The following is a 26211-nucleotide window of genomic DNA, read 5'->3' as shown; positions in this document are numbered from 1 at the left end:
TGAGCTTTTCATATGTGGCCTGTTCCAGCATCCTATAGCAAGTCACCACTAACTACTTGTTATCAAACATTCCAATGAGCCCGAACAAATTAAAAATTAAACTGTTTCCCAAATTATCTTGAGAAGAAAACAAAGCAGAGTACAAAGAGCTGGAAGGAAACCTGCGTATTTACTGCATGCCATACTGCAGCCAATGACTTCTACTAAGAGATGAGTGTCATGAGCGCCACATGTCCCATAATCAGGTGCTCCAGGCTAAGAAACGGAATTTTATAATAAAATATTCCAGAATTTAACACCTAAGGATGTAACTTATGTTTAAATCACACCTAGACCTAGAACAAAATCTTAAAATTTGTCAGAAGTTCAGCATAGTAAACCATATTTAGATATATCAAATTCTACAAAAGTACATGCTTTCAATAGCTTGAAGTTCAGACATCTTACACACTTCTAAAATATAATTCTTTCAAATAATTCACAGAATTCCCAGAAATATTCCAAATTGGTATGTTTATGCAGTATACTCTCAGTGGTTCTTAAAATCTCTGACACTGATCTATCGTCACTTGCCAGTTCACTAGCACACAGTGAAGTATGTTAAAAATCCCAAATATCATATCATTTACACCTTCATTATTTCCACTGAAAAATTCCCAACATTGTCTAAAGGAAGCAATCTACCTTCGATACTGCTGTCTGGAAATTTCATCTCCACCAAAGAAGTATATAGTTGACAGTTCTGTTGCAGTTTTACAGTCATTCTTTCTGTCTGGAGGATTATATATTATAGTAACATCCTAATGCCAAGAAAAATCAGAAGTGAATATTAAGTATTTTTCTTGAGTAAGTCAGTTCACTCTGGATAAACAGTCTTAGGAGCCTAAATGTCCCACCCAGACACAACTGCATACATGTGGCACTTCCAAGAAGACTGGACTAGCACTTCAACTCCTACATTACTTCCAAATACTATTTTAGCTTTTGACCATAAAATACAGCATTATTAATCTACAAATGAGTTGAATTTTTTAGGGCAGAGACTTTTGTACTTACTTCCTGTGTTCTTTCCTTGAGCACAAATTTATCTGGAAAAATCTTCAATACTTTGGGATCCAGCAAAACTTTTTTCTGAGAATCCTTAAAACCTATTGCCTTGACAAAAGCTGCCCGAGAGCCGGTGTTTCGGACAGAAACAACAACTTTACTTTCTTTGCCAGGTATTAAGTCATTCACTGTTACCATGTAGCTATCAGTTAATTTTTTAACACCTTCCAAAATAAGATTACTTGTTCCTCCATATCCAGACAAAGGTATCTAAAAGAATATACACATACAAAATTATTTTTATGTAAGAAAGCAGATTTAATTATAGTCAGAAGATGATACAGGATGATTTCATGTGTCTCTGCGTACTTGGGCTAGAAGTTACCCCACTTCCAGTCCAGCATTATATAAACCCCTTATCTGTTTTTTTTTATTAAATATTTTTTAGTTGTAGACAGACACAATACCTTTATTTTATTTATTTTTATGTGGTGCTGACGATTAAACCCAGTGCTTCCCATGTGCCAGGAAACTCTCTACCATTGAGCCACAACCCAGCCCCTAAAAACCTTATCATTAAGGAAAAATAAAGAGTTGCAAAATTACATGCCCTTTAGTCTGTTAAAAATAATCATTTCACTGTTACAAAAGCCAAGCCTAGATGACAGAGGAATGATCCAAGGATTAGAGTAGACATGTTTGCTTAAGAAGTTTTTAGGGTTCAACATACTGATATTTGTAATCTACCCTGAAATGCATAAAAAAGATGAACTGCAACAGCCGGGTGTGGTGACAGATGCCTGTAATCCCAGTGGCTTGAGAGGCTGAGACAGGAGGATTTCGAATTCAAAGCTAGCCTCAGCAACAGCGAGGCTCTAAGCAACTCAGTGAGATCCTGTGCCTAATTAAAATACAAAACACTATGTACCTGAGTGCATAGCTCTCTAATAATTAAAAAATTAACTGATAGCTGCATGGTAACAGGGCTGGGGATGTGGCTCAGAGGTCGAGTGCCCCCGAGTTCAATTCCCAGTATCAAAAAAAAAAAAAAAAAAAAAGATGAACTGATAGATGGTTAAATACGGGAAAGAGACATAGAGTGAAATATGATTTTACAATCTAAGTGGTAGGGTATGTGCGTATTATTGCATAATTCTTTCAACTACTAAATAATTCTGCAAAAAAAAAAAACTGGGATGACAAGTTGCTGCATGTCAGAGAAAGTGAAGGGACTGACTCACGGTGAGTCTAAGTGACAGACAGGGATGGCTCCCTGGATTCCCTTGTCCAGGGAAGAAGTGTCAGTGAAGTGTCGTCCACACACCCTGTTCGTGGTCTTGATGCTCCTGTGAAATAAAGCCCCCGGGGAGCTCTACTCAGCCCACCTCTATGAAAAGATGAGGTGGTCACTGACTTCAGTAGAAACCCCACAAGGACCCTGGGTTTCTTTAAGAGAGTATGTCAAACCCAAACATGGGCTTGGTGACTGTCAAATCAAATGGTTCTACCCTAAATCACCAGTTATTAGTTCTCTAGGGAATCTTCTTCACTAATAACCTCAAACATTGGCTAGTAAACCTGAAAACTATTCAAAAAATAATCAGGATAACCTTAAAACACAGCCCATTTGGTCTTCTCCACTAACCAAATTTTATCTTTACATGAAACCAAATTATTATAGAGCTATGCACTCTGGTACATAGTGTTTTGTCACATTTACGGATGCCATGTTTAAAAACAACCTCTTAGGTCTTTAAACAATTCTGCCCACCGTGGGGCCAATCAAGTGACTGCACACAGAAGAAGTCAATGCCAGAGTCAAACAAAGCTATCCTGGCCAATCCTGTAATCATCACATGCCCTCTGTGGCTGGCGGTCCCAGCCCCACTGCCAGGTGACTGTGCGGTGTGAAGGTGTGCAATAGCATGCAGCTCAAGTTGCACTGACTATTAGGCTCTTATTTTCTTTCCTCAATAATTTATTCCTTTTATCTCTAGTTGCTCTGAATGTAGTTATGTAAACAGCCTCATATCGCTTTTAAAAATTATGCTGGGAATAGGCAAAATCTAAAAACTTGTCCTTGTATCTCTGTATTTACAAACGAATCTAGCAATTCTACCAATAGATATTTGCTATGGTCTGAAGGTCAGTGTCCCCCCAAATTTGAATGTTGAAACTTAATCTCCAAATGACAGTGTTAAGAGGTGAGGTCCTTTCAGAAGTGTCTGAATTACGTGAGGGCCCTGTCCTTGAAAATGGGAATAGTGCCCTCATAAAAAGCGGATGAGGGCAGGACAGAGATATAGCTCAGTGGTGGAGAACTTGCCTCGCATGCACCAGGCCCTAGGATCCACCCCTAGTACCACAAGAAAAATAAGTAAATAAAACAAATACAAAGGGAGTGTCCTTGCTCCTTTCATCATGTGAAGACCCAACATGAAGGCACCATGTCTGAAGCAGACGGCAACCCTCTGAAGACAATGAATCTGCTGACACCTCGATCAAATTTAAATGTTTATAAATTTACCCATTTGGTTACAGCAGACCAGACAGACTGCCAATTGAAAAGATAAAAATTTACTTGGAAAGTCAGTATCTTAAACAAAGCTCTACCTGGATTTACCAAAAAATGTGTTCCTAAAAAGTCAGAATCATTTCAAAATCCTCAAACTGAAATGACACCTAAAAACGTTAGAAAATACAAATACTTAATTGGTTGCTTTTATAACTTGACAATTGTCCCTAACTTGCTTGTAAAAGATGGATGATATAACTTGCCAACCAATAGTTACAACTTGTCAAAAACTGCCTGTGAGGAAAGAAGCAATGGAGTTATCTTACCATGAACTTAATGCCTGGCTGTGATTGATTTCCAAGCTGTTTGATTTCCAGTTTAGCCAACATACAAGATAACCGAGTAGGTGCAAATAATACTGAGATTACAATGTCTTCTTTTGGCTGCATTCTGATCTCACAGTTACTGGTCAATCGCTCTTCTAAGCCAAAAGTGTTCTGAAGCTATAATTTAAAAATAATCACTGCATAAAACAAAATAGTAGCACAAACAAAACACACTACTAATACAAAATGTAAAAAACCTGCCTGCATATGTGACTGTCTGGATGGAGACAAAACACAGGGCAAAACAAAGGCCATGCATTCTACAGACCTGAAAGCAGTCCTGGTCCTGTCCTTTGATAAGCAGCCGCAAGTGCTGGGCCGTGGATGTGGAGTTACTTCTCAATGCCAGCTTCTGAAGTCTGGAAACAATTACATGTTTCAAATGCTACAACTATCAAAAATAAAGCCAGTCAAAACCAACCGTGGCATCTGCAGACCTGGGCTGGTGGCATACACCATCTTAGCAGGCCAGTGTCGTTCTCACAGTCTTGGGCCCTTGCTTCTGAAAACAGAAGGCGTGGGGGGTCACCTTAGCAGATGAGCTTTTTGGCTTAATCTCTCTCCAATTACAGGGCCTTATTCTCTCTCATATTGTCTGCCTTATAAAAAAATCAATGAACATCACTGAAGAAATTCAGTCATTAAGTCAATGCCACAGCTAAGGGGAATATCTGGCTCAATTTAGCTTTCAGGCAAACAAGTGCTCCTAGCAGCGTGCTGAATTCATCCTGCTTTTAAAAAGTTCCACTGCAAGGAAAATAAACATGTGAGTAACAGCTGGCTGGCAGGAAACCCTTTGAATTTCTGAAACCATGTGACTTGCCTCTCCATTGGGGAATATTGAGTATGTGGGCCAAGCCCTATTTCACCCAAAATGTGAAGATGAGCAGTTCAACATGGAAGCTGTGGTCTAGGCCTTGTCCACCTGGTGTTCAAAGGGAAAGACTGAGCTTCAGCTGTCCACACCCCTAGGATAACAACCCATAGCTATGTTGCCTAGGGAAGACTGACTTGGAGGAATGCTACTTGGTAAAGCTTTCATTTTTACTTATTTTTTAATTTTTAAAGAAACAGTTATTATTTTAAGAAGTAGAGTTATCAAGTTGAGGGGAAGAGAACTCGGTTTCCAATTTAAAATAGGAATTCCACAAACAAAAAGGATTAATATCTTTATTCTTCAAGGAATTCACAAAAATTAATGAGAAAAAATCTAAAGGACTGAAGTGTTTAAGCACACATATAAGAAAGAAACCAGAATGAATAAGCAGATTGTGGAAAAATGAAGATTTTAAGTAGGAATCCAAAATTTGATATTAAATACTATCTTTGGATCATTCTATGCTTGGAAAATACAACTGTAATTTATTATCATTCCTTTCTGCAACAGAAGCGAAGTCCATTAATTTAATCACATTTTCCCCAACATTATCATTTATTAATTTGTCCTCTGTACTCCACATTCTGCAACAGGACCTTCTCCTATAAGAGGGGAGGCATGGGGGTCCCAGCAGACACATGATCTGCCCCCTCTCAGCACAGCCTCAGCTGCCTCCTAGGACATTTCATGGTGGGGGAAAAACAGGAAGTTTCCTTTCTAAGCAGACAATAAATGTGCCTCTTTATCCTGAATTCTGTCATAAAACCCTCACAGAGGGGCAGCATGCACCATTTGTGATGGAAAAACTCTTTTTTTCTATGCAGGACACAAAAACGGGGTGAGGAGAATTACAGAATCCACAGATTCACTAAATGCAGCACAAAATACCTTGTGCTTATTAGCTTCATGTCCACTAACGCTTGGGATGTTGTTTTCAGAGCCCAGCTTTCACCAACCTCAGGTAGAGCAGTTCCCACAGGACTGGTACATTCCTCCAGTTGAGGCAAATTTATCTACCCAACTATTGTAAGTAAGGGACACTCCTGCACCGAAGCTCCCTGCACCTGTCGGAGCATAAGGAAGCGAAGCCATGAAGCAAGGAGAGTCTGAAGGCCTCTCACTCAGGAAGACACTAGGGCAGAAACACCAGTGACAAAGACAAAAGCACGGGCAACACACTGCTCATATTCAATTTAACTAATTTTTTATAGTTATTTTTTTAAATATATTTTTAGTTGTAGTTGGACACAATATCTTTATTTTTATTTTATGTAGTGCTGAGGATTGAACCCAGGGCCTCTCACATGCTAGGTGAGCGCTCTCCCATTGAGCCATAATCCCAGTCCCAATTTAACTATTTTTTATTTTAAAATAACTCAGCACACATTAATTCGACTTTTGGTAAGCTGAAAGTGAGGTTTCAGGAAGGCATGCCATCTGAGGAGAGGCTGGATCTTAAGAACAGCCATCCCTACCCACAGTGATTATTTATTACAACCTTTCTCACAGGGCAGAAAAATCTTCAGGATCAGTCCAAGAATGATTCAACTTTTTTCTGCCTTTTGACTTAACAGATAAGATCAGCTATGAGAAAAGCTGTGTGTCAAAATGGACACTAGCCTTTTACAGCCCCCACCTTAACTCGGAAGCACATTAATAAGTACAGTTGTCAGGTAGCATCCCTCGTCTTGATGTTTGTAGTGTACAGTTAAATGATTTTGGTTGCCTTCCATAGCATAGAACTTACTTAAGGACCTCAAACAACTGTGTGTACGTGTATTACAGCAGACCACAAGTCAACGTCTGGGGAAGCAAGGGACGTTCTGTCATGTAGGCACTGTTCATGCTCAACTGCAGAGAGCTAGAAGAGCTTTCTAGACAGGCACATGGCTTTGCTCAGCCTTGCTCTCAACATATTCTTCAGTTCTGACCATCTAGCTGGCTGCAAAAGCACAAGGACACACATGCCCAGCAGCAAAAGAGCTGCTGAAGAGGGATCATTACTTCAAATTAACTGCCAAAAGCCTAGCTGAGAGAAATGTCTACCGTGAGGTGCTTGAAGAATACACAGACTGCCCATTCTTGAAATGACCTGAACCATTTCAAGCTGCAATTACATGGATCTGGCAAGGCCCAGATAAATGCTTTGCTGTACCATGCCTGGGCACCCCACTATCAGACCTCACGGAAGCAACTAAGTGGGAGAGGGGTCTCTGGAAATGGTATCTGAATCTGCTATTTATCTGTGAGATTCACTGTACTGCACAGATCTATGGGGAGATACATCTCAAAAGCTGGGGCAGGAGGAGTCACACTTCTCCCAGGCAGTAACCAGTCTGTGCTTCACTTCTGCACACTGGGATCCGGGTAACTGATGGTGTGGTTCTCCACAGTGCGGGCAGATTGTCAGTGCAGGCCTGAGCCCACCGGGGGTGGGGACACACAGGGCCTCGGCAGGCACTGGGGCTCTCCCTGCCTTTGTACATCACCTCCTCCTACTCCCCACAGGAGTCACTTTCCACTTGTTCTCATCTTACTCGTCTTTTTGAAAGCTGCTTTGGTAATAAGACAGAGACAACTAAGGCATGGATGAACTCTGCAAGTGAAGAGGTTCAAGCAGACCCTTTCAGAACTAACAAAGTAAGTTTTTAAAAAGCAATTTCTTCACAATCAGAGTAGAAGTTCAGCCAGGAGTTCCTTATCTCTCAGGTACCATGGAAGCGTATGTGTAAGACATTTAAGGAAAAACACAAAAGTACAAAATATGGAAGAGTAAACACTCAGGCTATTCATTATTAGGTCATTATAAGCATTTGTTTACTAATTTGAGGCTTGTAAAAAGAAAAGTTGATTACATTGTTATGTTTATAAAGGGAAACACTTAATATACTAAATATATTACATGCAAATTAGTCTTAATTATGATGTGTAGTTTTAATTTTATTCTCATAGTTGTATTAATTTATGTATTTCTAGTTGTTTCTTTACAAATTTATTTAGAATCAAAGACAGAGATTAAACAGTACGCATCTGCTCCACTAGAGACCCCTTGCAGTCTTTAACACTGCAGCACCAAACATTCACAAACAAGACTGTAACAAGTTGATAACATCTCTACTTTTCCCCTCCTTCCTTTCCACAGAAGGAACCCACAAGCTCTTAACTGCTTACATTTGGTAATCAGCAGAAAATTTGCTGAAGAGCCAAAAAAACCCTCAAACCTATTTCTTTGGGATGTATTTTAAAAAAAGGAAAATTTTGTACTGCAAACATGAAAATTCAGAGTAGAAAGATTAAGTGAACATAGCTTTATCAACTCTAGAAACAATAACACGGTCATAATCACCCAGGAGAGAACAACATTAATCAGCAATCTTCAGCAATGTGGATGGCCACGTGCACACTTACTGTGTTCTGCCGAGTGGGACACCTCCCCAGGCCAGAAACTGCCTGTTGGACAAGATCAATGGAACATCTGAGGCACAAGGTCCTGGCAGCAGAGGGTTACCTCCTGAAGAAACCACCTCACCCTTTAACACAACTTCATACTGGGGTCCAAATGGCTGCACAAATATTTTCAAGATCCTAACAAAGAGAAAAATCTATGTCAAATGTCCTGTATCCGTTCTTTTGGCAACTGTTTTCTAAGTGCTTCTTTATCCAAGAAACAGAGCTAGGTGCCAGGGGTACCATGATATTCCTGCCGTTAGAGCTCATAGTCCAGAAAAGAGTGCAGACAGAGGAAGGGGACAATCATTTCACATGGGGTGACATGAGACGGTCATGGTGTTATGGGGATACAACTTATGAGAAACTTGGGAAGTCAGGAAAGTTTCCCAGAGGGACTTGCCCAGGGGAGTTTAGGGCAACCATTCCAGATATAAGCTTTCACACTGGTGCAGCCAGATTGCTCTCTTCTTCTGCAGGGTCCCAACAGCAGACTGCACCCCAGGCAGGCGGCAAGCAATGAATCTCAGAGGTGGTATGTGTTAAGCTAGGTTTATGCACTCAAGTTCAAATACAAACAATAGTGGTATTCTGGCTATAAGTTGATATTTGCTTATGATTTGGGGGCCAAAAAACCACAGGCCTGGAAAAGGGACTGGAAATAGTACTAAATTCATAAGCAACAAGGTCAATTAAAGGTTTCCCGGGAGAAAAAGAAAAAATTAATGAGAAACATCAAAATTGATAAACACCAATATTGATGTTTTATCATTTACTTTTGTCAGAATATACTTCAAAATAGTAATTTCTTAATTTCTATTCAGTTGGTTTAAAACAAGATTTTTTGCAACAACAATAACAACAAAAACAAAAATCTGAGGCTTAAAGAAAAAGAGGTAGAGCTCTATCAGGTATGAGAAGTCAGACACATATTTCTGCATTCAGGCCCCAGGTGAAGTATGTCGGAGCAAGTGGCTGTTGTGACATGAGTAAGGGCTTCACATAAGTATGTTCACCTTACCTTTCCTCACAAACCTTGGGATCCTTTGGCATAAATGAAACTAGGACTTCATGTTCTTCACCAGGCTTAAGGAATAAATTTTCTGGATCCACTGAAAAGTGACTTCCTGGTCCTGGGACCTGAATAATCATAGCCATCGCTCATTGTTGACTCATCCAAGTGCAGCCCACCCTCAGTCAAGCTTGTCCTATGTGCACTTCTCACTATGACAGGTTATTTGTCCCTTCTTCCTTGTCCATCACTGTCCCAACTTATTTTTTCTTTTGAAGAATATATATTTTTTCTCCTTCTTCCTCCATAACAAACCTATCTCCCCTCTATCCCCAAAGCCCAGTCCTTCCACCCTCTCCCAGGTCTACCCACAGGTCTCAACTCATGTCCACCGTGGGGACCAATCTTCTCCATCCTATCTCACCACAAGATGACACACACATTTTTTTCAGCACTAGTCAGAAGCCGGTTCTTGAACAAAAGACATCAGGCTCTGACACAAGAGCACTGGGGCATGCTGCCTGCCAGCGGCACCGAGCTCTCACAACACAGATGATTCTCTAGTTTGACCCTTAGGCTCTGCCAGGACAGGAAGTCCTGCAGCCTTCAGAAGTGAGATCTTTACAGTCAAAAGAGAGATCGAATGAAAGAAACTCTTACCTTGATATCTAAGTAAACGTCAATATTGCCAGCATTTTTCAAAGGCAGGTACTGCTTTGTTGAGGAATTCACACCAGCCAGCAAGTGCACAGTCTAAAGGACAGGACAAAACCCACGCTTACAAAATGGTCCTGATTCAGTGCATCAGCCGGCACACAAAACAGCGACAGCCAGGAACTGAGGTACCTGTAGGTCCCTAGGAGCATGGATTCGAGCCACTCCTGCTCTTGCTCGGAGACCCACACTGCTAAGAACTGGCGTAGGGTTTGGGCTGTCAACTTCTATATCCACTCTCGCCAAGAATTCTTCTGCAGGGTCTAGAATCTCTACAAAAGTTCATTCTTTTAGTTCAGAGACTAGAGTTATTTAATCCTAATGCCCTCATCAGCCAACACAATGCCCTTAGGGGACACAAGAAGATTTAGACAAGAGGTTTTTTTTAAGAATTAAAGGAGAAACAGAAAAGATTGGAAAGGGGTGGGGGGGGGTGGAGAGAGAGAGAGAGAAGGAGAGAGAGAGAGAGAGAGAGAGAGAACGAACTCCCCCACAGGTTTTCTGTGACATTTGGTTGGGTTACCCATAAATACACAGGTTTGACCCAAAATATCATTCCATCTGCCCATTTTCTAAACATAAAATTCTTTACAATTGTCAAAATAGTCACTTTTAATGAGAGAGAAAATAAGTTTGAAATTTATAGTTTATTTAGATATAAGTAATTCCCACAAAGTACAAATGTGATACCTGAAGAAGCAATTTGTTTCTTTGGACTATGAAAAAGAACCCAAATTATCAAAAATTCAGGATCCTACAAAACAGAAAAAAAAAAGAATTATTATTATTATTTTAGTGTCTACTAGTTAAAATAAGAATAAAGTCTTCATGAGAGAAGAGCCAGTCCTCAACCCGCCTAGCCTACCTGTCCTTCCTGATTGGCAGGCATCACATGACTGACCACAGAGGGGGCTGCCAGCTGAGCAATCACATCGGCATAAGGAGCAGCTTTCAGAGAAGCATGGATGGGTTCCTTGGAAAAGGTGAAGCAGCACCAGGCTAAGGCGTTCTATTCAGAAACAGAAGGGTCAAGTTCAGTAAAGCCACAGCACTATCTCTGGCAATAGAACCCTCAACAACACAATTTACTTCCACCAGAAAAAAATCAGCCAAGGGTATCAGTGGTCTACAATTCCAAACCACGTTCTCTGTAACGTTTCCTACTCTGTTGATACTCACAGCATTAATGGTCAGTCTGACCGGGACAGTGGCATGTGTCCTGTTTATCAGCTTTAGTGGTAGAGCCTTCCAGCCACCATAAGTCAAGTCACCAAAATTAAGAACACCTTTCTCTTCTGTTTCTACCTAAGTATGAGAAAAAACTGATTTATGAAAAACATACATGAATAAAGACCGTACCTTATGTACATATCACTGCCTCTTCTGACCACAATCACTACTCAATGTTGAAAGTGAATTTAGACCTAAGTTTTTCCTAAGCTATTTTATAATTGCTTATTTTCAACAAAACTAAATGTTAAATTCTTCTTTTTAGGGAGTTCATGTACATAAATTCCTAAGATTAGCTGCTGCTATTCTGAAAAAACTACTGGATCTTAAGAGAAAATGAGAATTTTATAAAGTATATAAATCTCCCTTCAATGAATTCAATTCTTAGAATATACATTTCTCAGTTCAAAACTATCATGAAGGCCTGGGGTTGTGGCTCAGCAATAGAGCGCTTGCCTAGCACTTGTGAGGCCCTGGGTTTGATCCTCAGCACCACATAAAAAGTAAATAGATAAATAAACAAATACAATAAAAATATATTTTAAAAAACTATCATGAATATCTTGGCATTTTCAGATTTCATCCAGACTTCTGATACTATGAAAATATTTTAAATGACATTTAACTAGATATATCAAAAGTTTAAAGCAGGTGCTTACTACATGACAACACAGACTTTTTCAAACGTGGAAGGACACCTAATAGATGCTCATAGCCTGACCCATGTAGAAATGCTGGGCAATATTTAACACTTTTTTTCTTTCTTTTTTTTATCTAACCAAACATAAAATACAAGGAAACCAAAGGCAGACTGCCCAGTGGGAGGGAACTAACTCTGGTGTCCCATGAGGGTCTGGGGTCCAGAGTCAACCCCAAGATGGTTGAGCTTTAATATCCTTGGAAGACAGGACTTCAAGCTCGCTTGCTGGGGGCAGGGTGGGACAGAATGGAAATTGAACTTCATGCAAAAAGCCCCAAAATTAAAAGAAGTGCCCTTTTTAGAAATTAAAAGGGAACTGGAAAAAACTCTGACCCCATGCCTGGAAAAATACCAGGGAGCCTGTCTAGGAATGGGGGGTGCCTGAAGAATCACATGGAGAACAGGAAAACCTGAACTTAGGCCTGAGGAGCCCCAGCTGAGACTCTGCAACATGATCTCCAGGAGTACTCCAAAGACCAGGGCAACGTGGGCCCCCTACAGCAAAAGCAGCCTAAATGAATGTGCGCTTATGTTAAAACTTGCAAGTATCAATTAAAAAAATCAGAAGCCACGAGAAGAAAATAATCAAGAAGACTAAAAAAAAATAATAAGTAAATAATTAACAGAAGCACTAGTACCTCCAGAACCTGAAATAAACTAGAGGGTCCCTGACTTTATTAGGGCTAGGGAAACACAGTGGTCTCTCAGTGCCGGGCAGTGGCAGCCTGCTATGGCTCCCCTAAGCCACGTGGCCACAAAAAGAAACAGTGACAGTATACCCAGAGCACACTGCATCTGTATTCATGAGAGAGCTGACACGAGTATAAAATAAGCTCTATGCTAGATAGTTCTGCCCAGCTGCAGGCTAAGGTAAGTGCTCTGAGTAGTTTAAGGTAGCTTAGACTCAGCTATAATATTTGGTAGGTTTGAGGTATTAAATGTACTTTCCATTTATAATATTTTCCACTTATGATGAGTTTATCAAGATACAACCCCATTGTAAACTGAGGCACATCTGTATAAGTTCATCTTAAAGTGTATCTACAACAGGATCCATGATGGAGGGGAAAGCAGAATATTCATAAAGCAATGGTGAGCAAAACCAATGTATGCACAGCTGGATTGACCTATTATATCTTAATGTTGAGATATAAAAAGCTATTTGGAACTAGAAAATTAAAAATAGTAAGAAAAAGATGAGTGCTAAAATGATCAAAGTGTATTGTTGGGGGGATAGAACAGCACTCCTGATTAGCTTTAGACTTAGGCAACCAATGTGATAAAAATAGAAATAAAATGTATAATTTCCAAAACTAGTCCAAAGAAGGGCAAGAAAAACACTTTGAATTTTTAAAAGATACTATAATAAAATATATGCTGCATACTGAAAAATAGAGAGATGGAAATAGATATATAAGAAATTAGTTAACAAGGGGCTGGGGCTGGGGCTGTGGCTCAGTGGTAGAGCTCTTGCCTAGCATATATGAGGCATGGGGTTCAATTCTCAGCACCACATATAAATAAATAAATAAATAAATAAATAAATAAATAAATATCCATCAACAACTAATAAAAATATTTTTTTTAAAAAAGAAATTAGTTAACAAAAGATGATAGAAATATTAACTCCAGACAAAAGAGACTTTAATACAGAACTGATAAAAAGCATTGCTGCTTAAAAGGAAGCATTTCGTGTAAAAGATAAAGCAATTCTGAGCCTAAAACACATGTGACAATACAGCTGCAGGACACCAAAGACAAAACTGATAGAAATTATAATTCTCCATATGGGAGAAATCCCAAATCTACAGCCACCTCTCTCAGAAGCTGAAAGTCTAAGCTAACCAACGTGTTGGCAAGGACACAGGGAAAGGAAAAGAGCTCCAGGACACATACGCACTCAGGACTGAAGAGAAGAACCACGTGTCTTTTAGACAGGTAGGAGCAGCAGGACTGAACACACACGGGCTTCAGATAATCTCCATCTTGTATTTGAGCACAAAAAGGAAGGGGGGGCATCCCAACACCCCCACACAGCTGGAAACCACAAAAGCATTTAAAGACTTTCTAGGCAACTTTAGTACACAAACTTCAGCAATGTGGATCAAACAGCTAGCTAATTACACTCCCTGGTTCTGGGATGTACCTATGAAATACAATATTCTAAAAACCATGTAATTTAGAAATATTGCTATCTGTACTTCTGATTTGAATCAAGAGCTCAAAAAATATTAATCAAGCCCCTGTGTGCCAGGCACATTCTGGATATGAACAACAGAAATACAGATGCTGCCCACAAGGGGCTCACACTCTAGTAGGGCAAAGAGGGTAGACAGCAACAACACACAAGGAACAGAGGCTATAACTTAGTGATGACTTATGCTGTCAGATGATGAAAGGTGTCCAGTGAAAGAGCAAAGTAAGCCAAAGAGAAGGGGAGGGTGGGGTGAGAGGCAGGGGGAACTGCCAATCCCTCCACCGAGTCAGGTGACATCCCTTCAGAGGCCCAGAGACGTGAGAGTGAAGCCTGCCATCATCCGTGGGAGGAGGATCCTACTCAGAAGGTGAAGGCACCCAAACTGAGCCCAGCAACATCAACAGCAGGGGCTTCTCCACCACTGAAGCTGCTCCTGAGCTGTCCATAGGTGTCCAGAAAGCTCACTCCCGCAGCACTTTTTCATCTATGTGTGATGTTGTCACTGAAAACTATTGCAAGCTGCACTAATTCATATAACAAAGAACAGCTGTTTGCTCTTGTGGTGCTGGAGATTATACCCAAGGTCCTGTCATCCTAGGCAAGTGCTCTGCTACTAAGCTGGACCACAGTTCAGAATATTTGATTTTATTTATTCTATACACATATATTCAAGATTTCCCCCACTGCTTACTTACCATACTGCTTCTTAAAGTGATACTTAAAAGCTAGTGTATAATTTACTTACATAATCTGGTTAAATTTCAATGTCCTTTTTTACCATCAATTATGCCAAATGACTGTTCAAACATATCACACTAATATCCACTCAAGTAATAATGCATTTCCGAAAGGAGAGAATATGTAGGGAAGGACACAGCAGGACCCAGATTCTCCCCCTATTCCCAGAGATATTTTTATATCTGGTATATAGAGTCCTACCTGACTATGTTATATTTAAAATTTCAGCCCAACTAAAGATAATAAGTTGAAAAGGAACAAGAATGGGAAAAAATAACCACAAAGCATAATAATTAGCAAACAATTATAATCCAGAATTTAAGGAACATCTACAAAAAATCAATACTTTCAAAACAAAAGAAAAATGGGCAGAGAAAGGGAAAGCAAATATAGTTAACGACAAAGAGAAAAAGATACTAAATGTAACTAGTACTCCAAGCACACAAATTAAAATATAAGCCACATCCAAGAAATAGGCAACCAATTTAAAACAAGCAAACAATTAGAAAACTAACCCTAATGTTAGTACTAATAGGAGCTCTCATACATTTCTTGTGGGCATATAAATTAAGCGAGTAAATTGGCAAAAATACAAAAATAAAGATACACACACTGTTACGTATTGTATGTTTGCTGTAGTACCTGGGAGATCGCTCTGTATCTGTGGGTGGGGCCTCTATACCATTCTTGAACCATGCCTCACACTCCCTACTCAACCCTGCTTGTCCCTCAGGGCCCATGTCCACTCCTCTAAGAAATCAACTTTAATTGGTCTGGATGATGCTGAATGATCCTTACTTACTCCAGTGGTCCCCAAAACTGTCGGGTAGACTCAAAGCTCTGACACAAACATCGGGATTTTTGAAGTTCATCAACTGATTCCAATGCACAGCCCTGTTTTGGAACAATGCCTTACACTGCTCAATGCCACTGACTTGAGCTGCTCACGCATGACGTGACAACTTTAAATATGGCCTAGTAGTGATTTTCATGTGTGCTACAAAAATGTAAGCTCCTTAAGTGCAGGTTCAAAAGCCACGTGTACACATACTGACATGCAGATGATTAACAGCTGTGTTCTCAATTGGGGGGCGGTTGAGGGGGGAATGTAACACCTCCCGGAGATGTTTTGGGTTATCAGGTCTGGGAAAGGACTATTACTGGTATCTAACAAACGTAGACCAGGGACAACACTCAACATCCCACACAACAAAAGACGGGCCCCTCACCCGTAAAGAATTTGAGCACAAAATGTCAATAGTGTTAAAGTTGAAAATTGATCAAGAGGAAAAGCAATCACAGCAGAGTTGATGGAGAAATACATAAACTGGCACTTCAGAAAAAGATCATTAACAGTTTATAATAAGGAGAACATCTACAAATTCTACTTTCTCCTCCCTGCCCTAGAAATTGTCGGGTGAAGTTAATAAGCAAATTCCTCTGGGCAAAGTGTACTGTGAGAAAACCCTGGGATAATTTTCCTCAGCCTCCCAAGAGGCTGCCTTGGCCCTCACTCCCACATCCCAGCTCTAAACTATAAGTCACAGCTACGGTTTTGTTGAACAAAACAACAAATTAGCTTTAGTAGAAGCTCAGTAACACCTGTGGGTTAAATAAACATGTTAGGTTCTGTTAAACTTTTAGGAATTAACTCGCTTTAATGAGCATTCCTGTCTGTGCCCTCTCCTGTTCCTCCATCCTGCCCAGTTAGTTCTAATTTCACTATTGCTTAAGAAGAGGCACTTCTTGGAAGTACCTACACTGTAGCTAAGGCTGCCTTCTGTAATCCCTCTGACTGAGTAGGTCTTGGGGAGCCTAGAAAGCTCCCCGTGTCATTCCAACATGCAGCCAGGACAGGAACCTACTTTCCCCAACAGGTGTGTCATCCAATGAGCATTTATATCATCCCAGTTTGGCTAGACTGATTTTTCTTTCACTTTCAGAAAATGGATGACTGTAGAAGAGGAAGGCTTGCAGCTAGCAAGGACTCTTCAGGCACAGAGAAAGGAGTAGCAGCGTGTACCTAGTGCTCTCCTAAGTGTATGTCAAATACACAAAGGAATCAGTGGGAAATAGGGTTTAAAACTCTGCTTTACAAACATCTTAGTAAGTGTATTTATGTTTCCTGTAATAAAAAACAAAATAATTTCAAATTCTGGAATACAAGATTCTAAGAACTAATGTTCAGCTTGAAATTAACTTTGTGGCACATTGGCCCACATTTGTTTTTCCCAAATATTACATCTAAGGTTAAACAGCCTATATTAAAACACCAGGAATGACAAGACTCGTTTACCTCAATAACAGGGGTCTCAGCGATAGCAGTGAAAATGACTTTGCTCGCCAAAGCTTCTGCTTGTGCTATTGTCTCAGAATCTGCTGAAAATGGCCAAGAAGCAACACTGAACATACATCGGAAAATCCCAGGACTGGATGGTATGAAAAGTACTTTTATCTCCTCTGTGGCATGAGGTCTTATGATGACTTTATTCTTGAAAACTAGACAAGGACATGTTGAAAGATCTACCTTTTAAAAAAAAAAAACAAAAAACCCACAGGATTTGTTAAGAAATGGCTTTGCATTGAAAATCAAGGAGAATATCCAAGTTTAAACTTCCTTTTCACAGTTACTTGAAAATCTAGACATTTATTATCTCTTCAAAAATACCCACATTTTACAACTTACTATCTGTCAACTCGCTCCCCAGTTTGAACTGCTCTTACTGCATCAAGAATGGGTCTCCCTAGCCTATTTTAAAGCAAACACATTTATCTATACTCTCACTCTTCTTAAAAGAGGCAATAAAAGTGAAGCACTTGGCCCTGGAAAGCTCTCTGGAACATGGCTTCTGCATCTGCACCATGTGGGGCAGGGAGTCAGGCTGATCTCTCAGGGCCTCAATAAGACCCCAGTACTGCAATCATGGCTCCCATTAGACAGTTCCTCCTCACTGTAGATGGGGATCTTCTTCCCACTCCCACATCCACAAACAGGACTACGCAGACTCCCAGATGCCCCTAATCAAATCTCACCTTCCACTTTCAAGCCTTCCTCCAATCACCTGCTTTTCATGACCAAGGATCTGAAAGCAGGGAGGAAAGGAAGCGGGGCAAGGTAGAGACACTTTTACTTTAGGAGGAAAAAGGGAGGAGCAAGCTCATCTGCCAACGCTGGCTAGCAAGCAGTATTGCAGACAAGACACATCAGAAGGCAGCCATGGACAATATTCCCCCTTCCCTGCTCACTCTGTTCAAATGAGATCTACATCTGGAATTAAAGCAGCTGTCACTGACCATGTGGGAGACCCAGACCATGCAAGTTAATGTTAACTTGTTAAAACTAGGTTTTTGGGGGGCTGGGGCTAGGGCTCAGTGGTAGTGAGTGCTCTTGCCTTGCATGTGTGAGGCACTGGGTTCAATTCTTAGCACCAAGTATAAATAAAATAAAGACCTATCAACAACTAATGGAAAACATACTTTTTAAAAAAAACTGGGTTTTTTTTTCAAGTATTTCAAAAGATCATGTAAGAAAATGATCAGATCAATTAGTCAAAAAGACTACCCTTAAGTCAATAAAGACATAACCCCAAGGGTGACGTGTTTCTTTCTTTCCTTTTTTTGGATATATGATAGCAACTTATAGCCAATCCTATCTCAAAAAACCAACAAGTAGAGACCAGAAACTCAAAACATTCAGTGATTTAACAGCACTAAAAACAACCTGACATACTTTAATAAATAAACGATAAAACATAATGATTAATAATAGCCAATGGAAAACGCAAAACACGTTCAGATGTCACTTCTTCCACTATGAGTAAAACAACCAAAAGGGCACTGAAGAAGGATCCCATTCCAGTGCATGTGCGCAGGGTGGACGAATCCAGAGGGAAGTCAGTGCTTCCCCATGCATGGCTGTGAAGCCAGGAAGTCGCAGAAAGCTTACCTTTTCACCATTAACGCTAACACTGAGAACCCCAATGCTGACTTGTAGCCAACGGCCAGTTGGATTGAGTACACTAAGGCAGGTCTGCGAAGCAATGCTGACACAGCAAGCATGAGGAAACTTCAACTCCTCAGGCACTCTGACGCTGTCTGCATGAGAAGATATCAAAACAAGCATTCAGATCAAACACCTGGTTAAAAGCAGGAGAGGTCAAATGGAATTTATAATATAAGACTGCCTACTTTACGAGTCCCAGGACAGTGCCCTGGGTGTGCAAGAGTCCTTGATGCTGCACAAACCTGAGTGGAGGCCTGCTAACAATTTTTCCTCCTCTATCCAGACCAGGAGAAGAAAAAAAAAATTATAATTTATCAAACTCACAACGTACAGCCAATTAACTCACTCATGTTATTATCAGTTGGAAATCTGTCCTTTTTCCTCTCCCAAATTATAAGCCACTGCCTGAATTAGAAAGAAACCACAGAGGCTCTAATCTTCAGAAGTGCCATCTTTCCCCCATCTTTTCCATCCTCACGCAAACACCTTGAAGGACAGAGAAGACAGTACTACAGTGGACGGGTACAGTGCCCAGCCCTGCTGAGCAGACCACTGTCAGGGAGAGACCCATCCCTGTGGGGAGAGCAGGAGTGCTGCCCACCACCACATCACCTCTCTGAACTCCTAAGGTATGTCAAGGACTCCTAAAGTGGTCACTTCCTAGTTGAAAGAACAAAAATCCAAGCATAGAGCAGAAGAATGAGGAGAAAGACAAGGAAGCTTTCCACCTGCATAAGCTTACTATTCTAAGCCAACTTAAGGGACTTCTGTGTAGAAATATTATTCTGTTCTCCAAACAGAGAACAAAACTGGTAAGAAAGTATGGCCAGTATCCCCTTGAAACATTGGTTTGACAATCCCATTTGACAAAAAGCAACCTTTAAATAGTAAAAGCAACAGTAGAAAAAAAGAGACAAGAAGCATCTCACCAAATCCTGACATGGTTCCTGAATCCCAGGATTCCACTCCAGACTGCACAGTAAAAGATGGTACTGAGCTTAGCAGGTTCTGATGTAAGGTATTAGAACACCGGGTATAGAGCGAAGTGGGACCCATCAATCCAGGGGTGATATCTGGTCCCAGGTAAATCCCCATAGCCATGGAGTTCTGAACGTGGTCTCCTGCGATAGCAGGGTAAGTAAAGCATCCTGAGAACCCACAGGCCGAGGCGCTGCCTGAATGGCACTGAGGCAAGGCAACGTTCCCTGCTGAAGAGAGTGTACCCACATACTGCTGTTTCAAGGGAGCGGTGCTGAGAGAATGTGCCGTCCAGAGTGTGGGGTGCACAGCAGGAACATTCTGCACCTCCTCAGCAGAGCCGTGAGCCGTGAGTTGGGAGACGGGGCCTCGCAGGTTTCCAGAGGTGTTCTGATTAGGAATCTGGCCACTGAACTCACTGTTGGTGCTCGAGGTATCTTTAGAAGTGACTCTCTGACCTTCTTCCATGGACCTCAGGCAGGACACAGCAAGGTGAGATGAGGCTAGCCCCACCTGATGGCTCAGACCTGGCTTGCTCAGGAGAGCCTCGCTGACTGGATCCAGGTCACTGCGGTTTGATGTCAAACGTTCTTCACTGGTTTCCAATGGCTCTCCTCTTTTGGAGGTAGGATCTTGACTTGATTCTCCACCCTCAGGTCTGCTACTCAGAGAAGTAGTTTCAGTCACACTTTTCAAATCAGACTGGTTCTGAATAAGAGATGATGAGGATCTTTTTCCTCTATTCTGAAATGGAACCTTTTTTCTCAGCTTTTCCATAGCATGTTCCTCCAATGGTGCTAGGCTTGATTGAATAATTGTGGTGCTCAACTCACTGGTGATATCACTCTTGAGTGTGACAAAATAATTTTCAAAATTATCCACAGATAGATTATAACAGATAGAATATAACAAATTCAAACCATACTGTTATAATCTCACACAAAATCAGAAAAGGATCTGACATTATCTCTCTGAAAAGGAGCTGGTTTACACAAAGAAAAGTAGCCTGGAAGCTGTGAAATGTAGGTATGGAAACCTCCCCTGGACCAAAGCTTTAAAAACAAAGATATTGATAAAGAAAGATTATTTGTTGGTTATTAAGAATAACAATAGATATTTGGGGGCCAAGTAGTGGGCGACAAGCACTGCCCTCACACAGTATTCCTCCTCAAGGGTGAAGAAACAGGTTTAGGAAGGTTTAGTCTGAGGAAGCAGCAGAGGACAGGCTGTCTGATGCCATCACTCAGTTCTTAACCACTAGGCGAAGAACACAGAGTCAATATCTACCACCACCAAAAAGATAGCATTCAATGAAATGAATGTAATACTCCACCTAACACTGCACCCTGTATTTCACAAATTGGTGGAGGAGGTCTACACCACAGGCCCACAATAGTCAAATTCAGCTCATTAAGAAACTCACTTCTGTTACACTCGCCACACACACACACTTCCTCAAGACAGGCTCATACTGTCTCTTACCTGAATGACTACAGTAGCTTCATGTCAAACTTCCCTGATTTTAACCTTGCTCTCCCCGACTCCCTCCACCACACTGCTACTGGAATGAGCTTTTAAGACATGAAAACATATCCTGTTGGTGTCCACCTTAGAAGCCTTCACACTAAGTTATACATCCAAGCCTCTCTCCCTCGGGCCCACCTTCTTTTCTACCCCTCTCCTTTCCCATGTGTGAGATTCACTGCCACCCTACACACAGCTAGCTCCCCATTCCCCATCTTCCTCCATCTGTTACCTGCCTTCCTACCTCAAATGCAAGTAGCTCTGCAAAATCAGGCTTCACCAAACTCCCTCTCACAAACCTGCTGAACCACCCCCCCACCCTGTGGTGAGACTTTTGGCCACCTCTCTAGGAATCCCCACAGCATCTGGGTGCCCCGTATACTTTGGTACAAACAGCACACAATATAGCTCTTTGCACCAGACAGAGAGCTTCTGAGGGCAGACTCTGGAGCTCCCCGTACGGACCTCTAGTGCTCACCAAGCATGAATTCATATGCACATACACATGCACACACTAATTCATTTTAAAGGTAAATCAGCAACGCAACAGTTAAAGAGGCCTGAACTCAGTCAAACAAAAGGTCACAAAGCCTTACTAAAGCAGCAGTCCAAGTGCCGCCCACCTTGCAGTCCTCTGGGCCACTGTCAGCAGTTGTGGGAGGACAGGCGCTCTCCTGTTCAGAGACGTAAGTCAGCCTGCTCATATCAGTATGGGAACACACCAAGTGAGACAACTCGCTCTCAGAAGAGGACTTTTGGTGACAAGCTGCAGAATCAAGAGACTCCAAAGCACACCTGAAAAGGAAATGAATACCTCATGTTGGAATCATCTACGCTTTGCTGCTGCCTGTCTATAAACTTGGAAGTAATTCAACCGTGGGTTCAACATTTACATTTAATTATCTAAAACTGTAAATTATTACAAACAAAAAAATTATAAATTCCTACTGAATGACCTATCTGATAAGCTACTGTAAAATAAAAATGTGGCATTTTCATTACTAAATACCACATGCAGTCACATAACAACATTAGCTACTTATTTAAAAGAATGTATTGAGTACCTGATATAAAGCAATTAACAAAAGCATTAAAACTTCCTGCCCTTGAAGAGTAAAGCCAACTGGGCACAGTGGCACACATCTGTAACCCAGCAATTCAAGAAACTGAGGAGGAAGATCACAAGTTCAAAGCCAGTCTCAGCAACTTAGCAAGATCCTGAGTAAACTAGCAAGACCATATCTCAAAATAAAAAAGGGCTGGGCTGGGCTGGGCTGGGGTTGTGGCTCAGTAGTTGTGTGCTCCTGGAAGGAAAGAAAGGAAGAAAGAGAGAGGAGTGGGAGGGAGGGAGAAGGGAGGGAGGGAGGGAGAAAGGAGGGAGGGAGAGACGGACTAAGGAACCAGAGGATGGCTGGGAGCACAGCTCAGTCAGTGGAAGAGCCCAGGCTGGGGCTGTGTGAGGAGGTCCTGGTTCCGATCCTCAGCAGCAAAAGGCAAAAGGAAACACAGTAAATCCTGTAGGCTTTCCTCAGAGGAGTTAGGAGAGCCAAGCATGTCGGTATATGCCTGTCATCCCAGTATACTGGAGACTGAGACAAAGGATCATACAAGTTCACAAGTTTAAGGCCAGCCTCAGCAACTTAGTGAGACCCTGTCTCAAAATAAAAAATAAAAAAGGACTGGGATGTGGCTCAGTAGTTAGAACCAAAAAAAAAAAAAAAAAGGAGAATTACGTAGATGAGGGCAAAGAAATGCCCTTATCAAGTAGTATAGCTGAGCAATTAAGTGACATGTTTCAAAAACCCCTCAACTCAGATGTTCTGCATCTATGACTGCATCCTAAGGAAAAACTAAAGATAAAAACTCCACAAAGAAAAAGTCATCACATTGTTATTGATAACAAAATAAGCAATCTTAATTGTCTCAGAGGAGGAAGCAGGTTTAGGAAATTATGGCAAAAATATACAATAAAACATTGCAACCATTAAAAAAAAACATGCTAATATAACTGGGAGTTAATTCAGTGGTACAGCAGCTTGGAATGTGTGAGGTCCTTGGTTTGATCCCCAGGACCGTGAAAATAAAATGAAAACAAAAAACCCAATACCTGTGCTGTTCAATACTATCACTTGGCTCACAAAGATGTTCATGATACATTGAATTTTAAAAAAGGATTAGAAAACAAAAAAATTTGAGAACCCTACACACATTTACTATGTACAAATGCATTTAACAGATAGAAATATTACTTCTACTTCACTTTGTTTTTTATTATCCACCAGAGCATCTAGCTAAGATGCAAAGAGAGAATAAGCTGACTGCACAGTCCCAGGCGGAAGAGCACAGGAGACGACAGGAAAGCTGTCAAGCAAACTCTGCAAATAGTTCCCACACATCCAGACACTCTACCACTCAATTTCACTTGAGTCCTTGACCTGAGAAGATTTTATCCCCCACCATTTTTTTTTCAATTTTGCACAATGTCAGAATACTCAGCTAGGCAAGGAACACACAGAGAAAACTGATATTTGAGTTTTAAACAATTTTTAAAAGCCCCACATTAAGATGGCATTTTCAAAACCCTTGTTAGTTTTTTTTTTTGTTGTTTTTTGTACCAGGGATTGAACCCAAGGAAACTTAACCACTGAGCCACATCCCCTTTTATGTTTTATTTTGAGACAGGATCTTGCTAAGTTCTTCAGGACCCCAATAAGTTGCTGAGGCTGGCTTTGAATTTGCAATTCTCCTGTCTCAACCTCCAAAGCTGCTGGGATTACAGGCAGGCACCACCATGCCTGGTACTGGTTATTTGCTGTCTACCCTATTCCCTTTTCTCTGTCTTCACTGGAACCAATGGAGACAAAATATTATTAACCAAACTGCTTCGGGCCTACTTCAGCTACTGTATGATGTGCACCTACGTGGGTTCCTGTATGCACATATGCATGTAAGTGCAAGGCCATGATAAGGCAGGATAAAAATTCTAGGTCACGGGTCCCCAAGTTGGCCGCGAATAGAGTGCATCACACCCCATGTACCGTGCCACTGCGCGGGTGAATAACAAGTTAGAACGACAAAAAACTATCTTGATAGGAACTTACGGCACCGAAACCTAGAGGAAAGATTTCCAGCACCCAGGTCCAGTAATTGAGTCTAATACACGAGCCAACTGTGCAACCAGAGATCCGGGCTGACTGATCCGCGCGGCCCACCCCGCAGCTACAGACAGCGGGGAGCCGCCGAGAAGCTTCCAGCAAGCAGGGAGATTGCTGCAGATTCCGTGGAATCCTGCCGCCTGAGCACTCACGGAGCCCCAGGCTGATTTCGGGATTTCTGACGTGGAAGGAAATGGGACAGTTCTATCCCCCACAACGGAAACTCCACCAAGGAAACCAGCAGCCACCATCTTGGAGAGCTGAAGTAACCACCGCCACTCTCCGACAGATTGCAACAATAAAACAGGTGCATGTTACTCAGCTCATCTCCCATACAGCGGGGAATTCGCATAAAATCTCTCCTAGGCTCTCCAGGGGAGGGATTATCAGAGCAAGCCTGCGGTAAAACTAGAGACACCCGACCTTCAACTCCCCCTCCCAACAGCAGGGAAAACAAAACCTGTATTGCCAGCGCGGGGGGAGGAGCAAGCGGAAAAAATCAAAACAATAGAGTGCGGGGGTTCTCAATACAATAGCCACCCTCCACGCAGGAGAAACCAGGACTAGCAGGAGAAACCAGGGGACTAGAGGCCAGGCCCTCGAGGCTGGAGTCCGCAACCACCGGTGACCGACCGCACGAATGGGCAGCTAGAGATTGCCCACCCACCAGCAAGAGCCGGCCCATTGCCCCTGCGACTGGGTGGCTAGAGACCGCACGCCAGCCTGCAACAGCCAGCCCATTGCCCCTGCGACTGAGCAGCTGGAAACCAGACGCACAACGGTGACCAATCGCCTGCCGGCTGCCCCCGTAACTGGGCAACTGGGGACCGCCCACCCACCTGCGACAGCCGGCCCATTGCCCCTGCAACTGAGTGGCTGGAGACCACATGCCCAAGGGCGACCGTGCAACTGGGCAGCTGGAGACTGCCCGGCCGCCGGCGTCCAGGAGCTGAAACCAACCAGAGACAGTCCAGTCCCACCCCTCCATTCGGACACCCCAGTAAGGAACCTGGGGCCCGCCATAGCAGAGAGGTGATGTCACTGGAGCTCGGCCATCGGAATTCCTTCCCAATGGAATCCACTTTAGCAAGCATAGCCTACCAACAACACAAAGGAGAGACAATAGAGATATAAAAAACCAAAACAAATTTATAGAAGAGAGCAGAAGCACAGCAATCAAATAGAGCTAGAAAGTAGCGTGAACATCATGAAAAAACAAGGGAAAAAAGGAGTACAAACAATGCAGGACAACTTAATTCTAGAGGAGGACCTAGAAGCATCAGAAACAGGGATAAGGAAAGAACTCAAGGCATACCTAACTCAGATGGAAAGGAATATTAGAGAAGACATGAGACAGCAAGTCCAAGCAATAAAAGTGTATTTTGAAAATGAATTAAACAAACAAATTCAAATGGCAAAGAACGAGCTTTACAAGGAGATAGAGATCTTAAAAAAAAAATCAAACAGTAATCCTAGAAATGCAGGAAAATATAAACCAAATTAAGAACTCAAACGAGAATATTACAAATAGACTAGATCAAGTAGAAAAGTCAGAACATCAGATAATGAAGACAAAGTTTATCAACTTGAAAAGAATATAGTCAACACAGAAAAGATGCTTAAATCCCACGAGCAATCTATTCAAGAAATATGGGATGTCATTAAAAAACCAAATTTGAGAGTCATCG

General features: G+C 41.6%; 1 protein-coding gene across 1 annotated transcript in view; it reads right to left on the bottom strand.

The window, feature by feature from the left end:
- The window catches only part of Cep192 (centrosomal protein 192), a 111004-nt gene that overhangs the window by 26395 nt on the left and 58398 nt on the right, over nucleotides 1-26211 (bottom strand). The window contains exons 19-33 of the mRNA XM_026401973.2: nucleotides 21992-22163; nucleotides 19796-20690; nucleotides 18810-18958; nucleotides 17160-17390; nucleotides 11178-11303; nucleotides 10864-11007; nucleotides 10689-10752; nucleotides 10131-10270; nucleotides 9945-10037; nucleotides 9294-9412; nucleotides 8234-8410; nucleotides 4217-4307; nucleotides 3889-4065; nucleotides 1057-1317; nucleotides 685-800 (exon numbers count right to left, since the gene is read on the bottom strand). Of these exons, the coding sequence (XP_026257758.2) occupies nucleotides 685-800; nucleotides 1057-1317; nucleotides 3889-4065; nucleotides 4217-4307; nucleotides 8234-8410; nucleotides 9294-9412; nucleotides 9945-10037; nucleotides 10131-10270; nucleotides 10689-10752; nucleotides 10864-11007; nucleotides 11178-11303; nucleotides 17160-17390; nucleotides 18810-18958; nucleotides 19796-20690; nucleotides 21992-22163 (2955 nt within the window). The remainder of the gene's footprint in view (nucleotides 1-684; nucleotides 801-1056; nucleotides 1318-3888; nucleotides 4066-4216; nucleotides 4308-8233; nucleotides 8411-9293; nucleotides 9413-9944; nucleotides 10038-10130; nucleotides 10271-10688; nucleotides 10753-10863; nucleotides 11008-11177; nucleotides 11304-17159; nucleotides 17391-18809; nucleotides 18959-19795; nucleotides 20691-21991; nucleotides 22164-26211) is intronic.

This window comes from Urocitellus parryii, chromosome 13 (genome assembly GCF_045843805.1).
Source record: "Urocitellus parryii isolate mUroPar1 chromosome 13, mUroPar1.hap1, whole genome shotgun sequence".
Lineage (NCBI taxonomy): Eukaryota > Metazoa > Chordata > Mammalia > Rodentia > Sciuridae > Urocitellus > Urocitellus parryii.
This window is presented reverse-complemented; position numbering and strand designations above follow the sequence as displayed.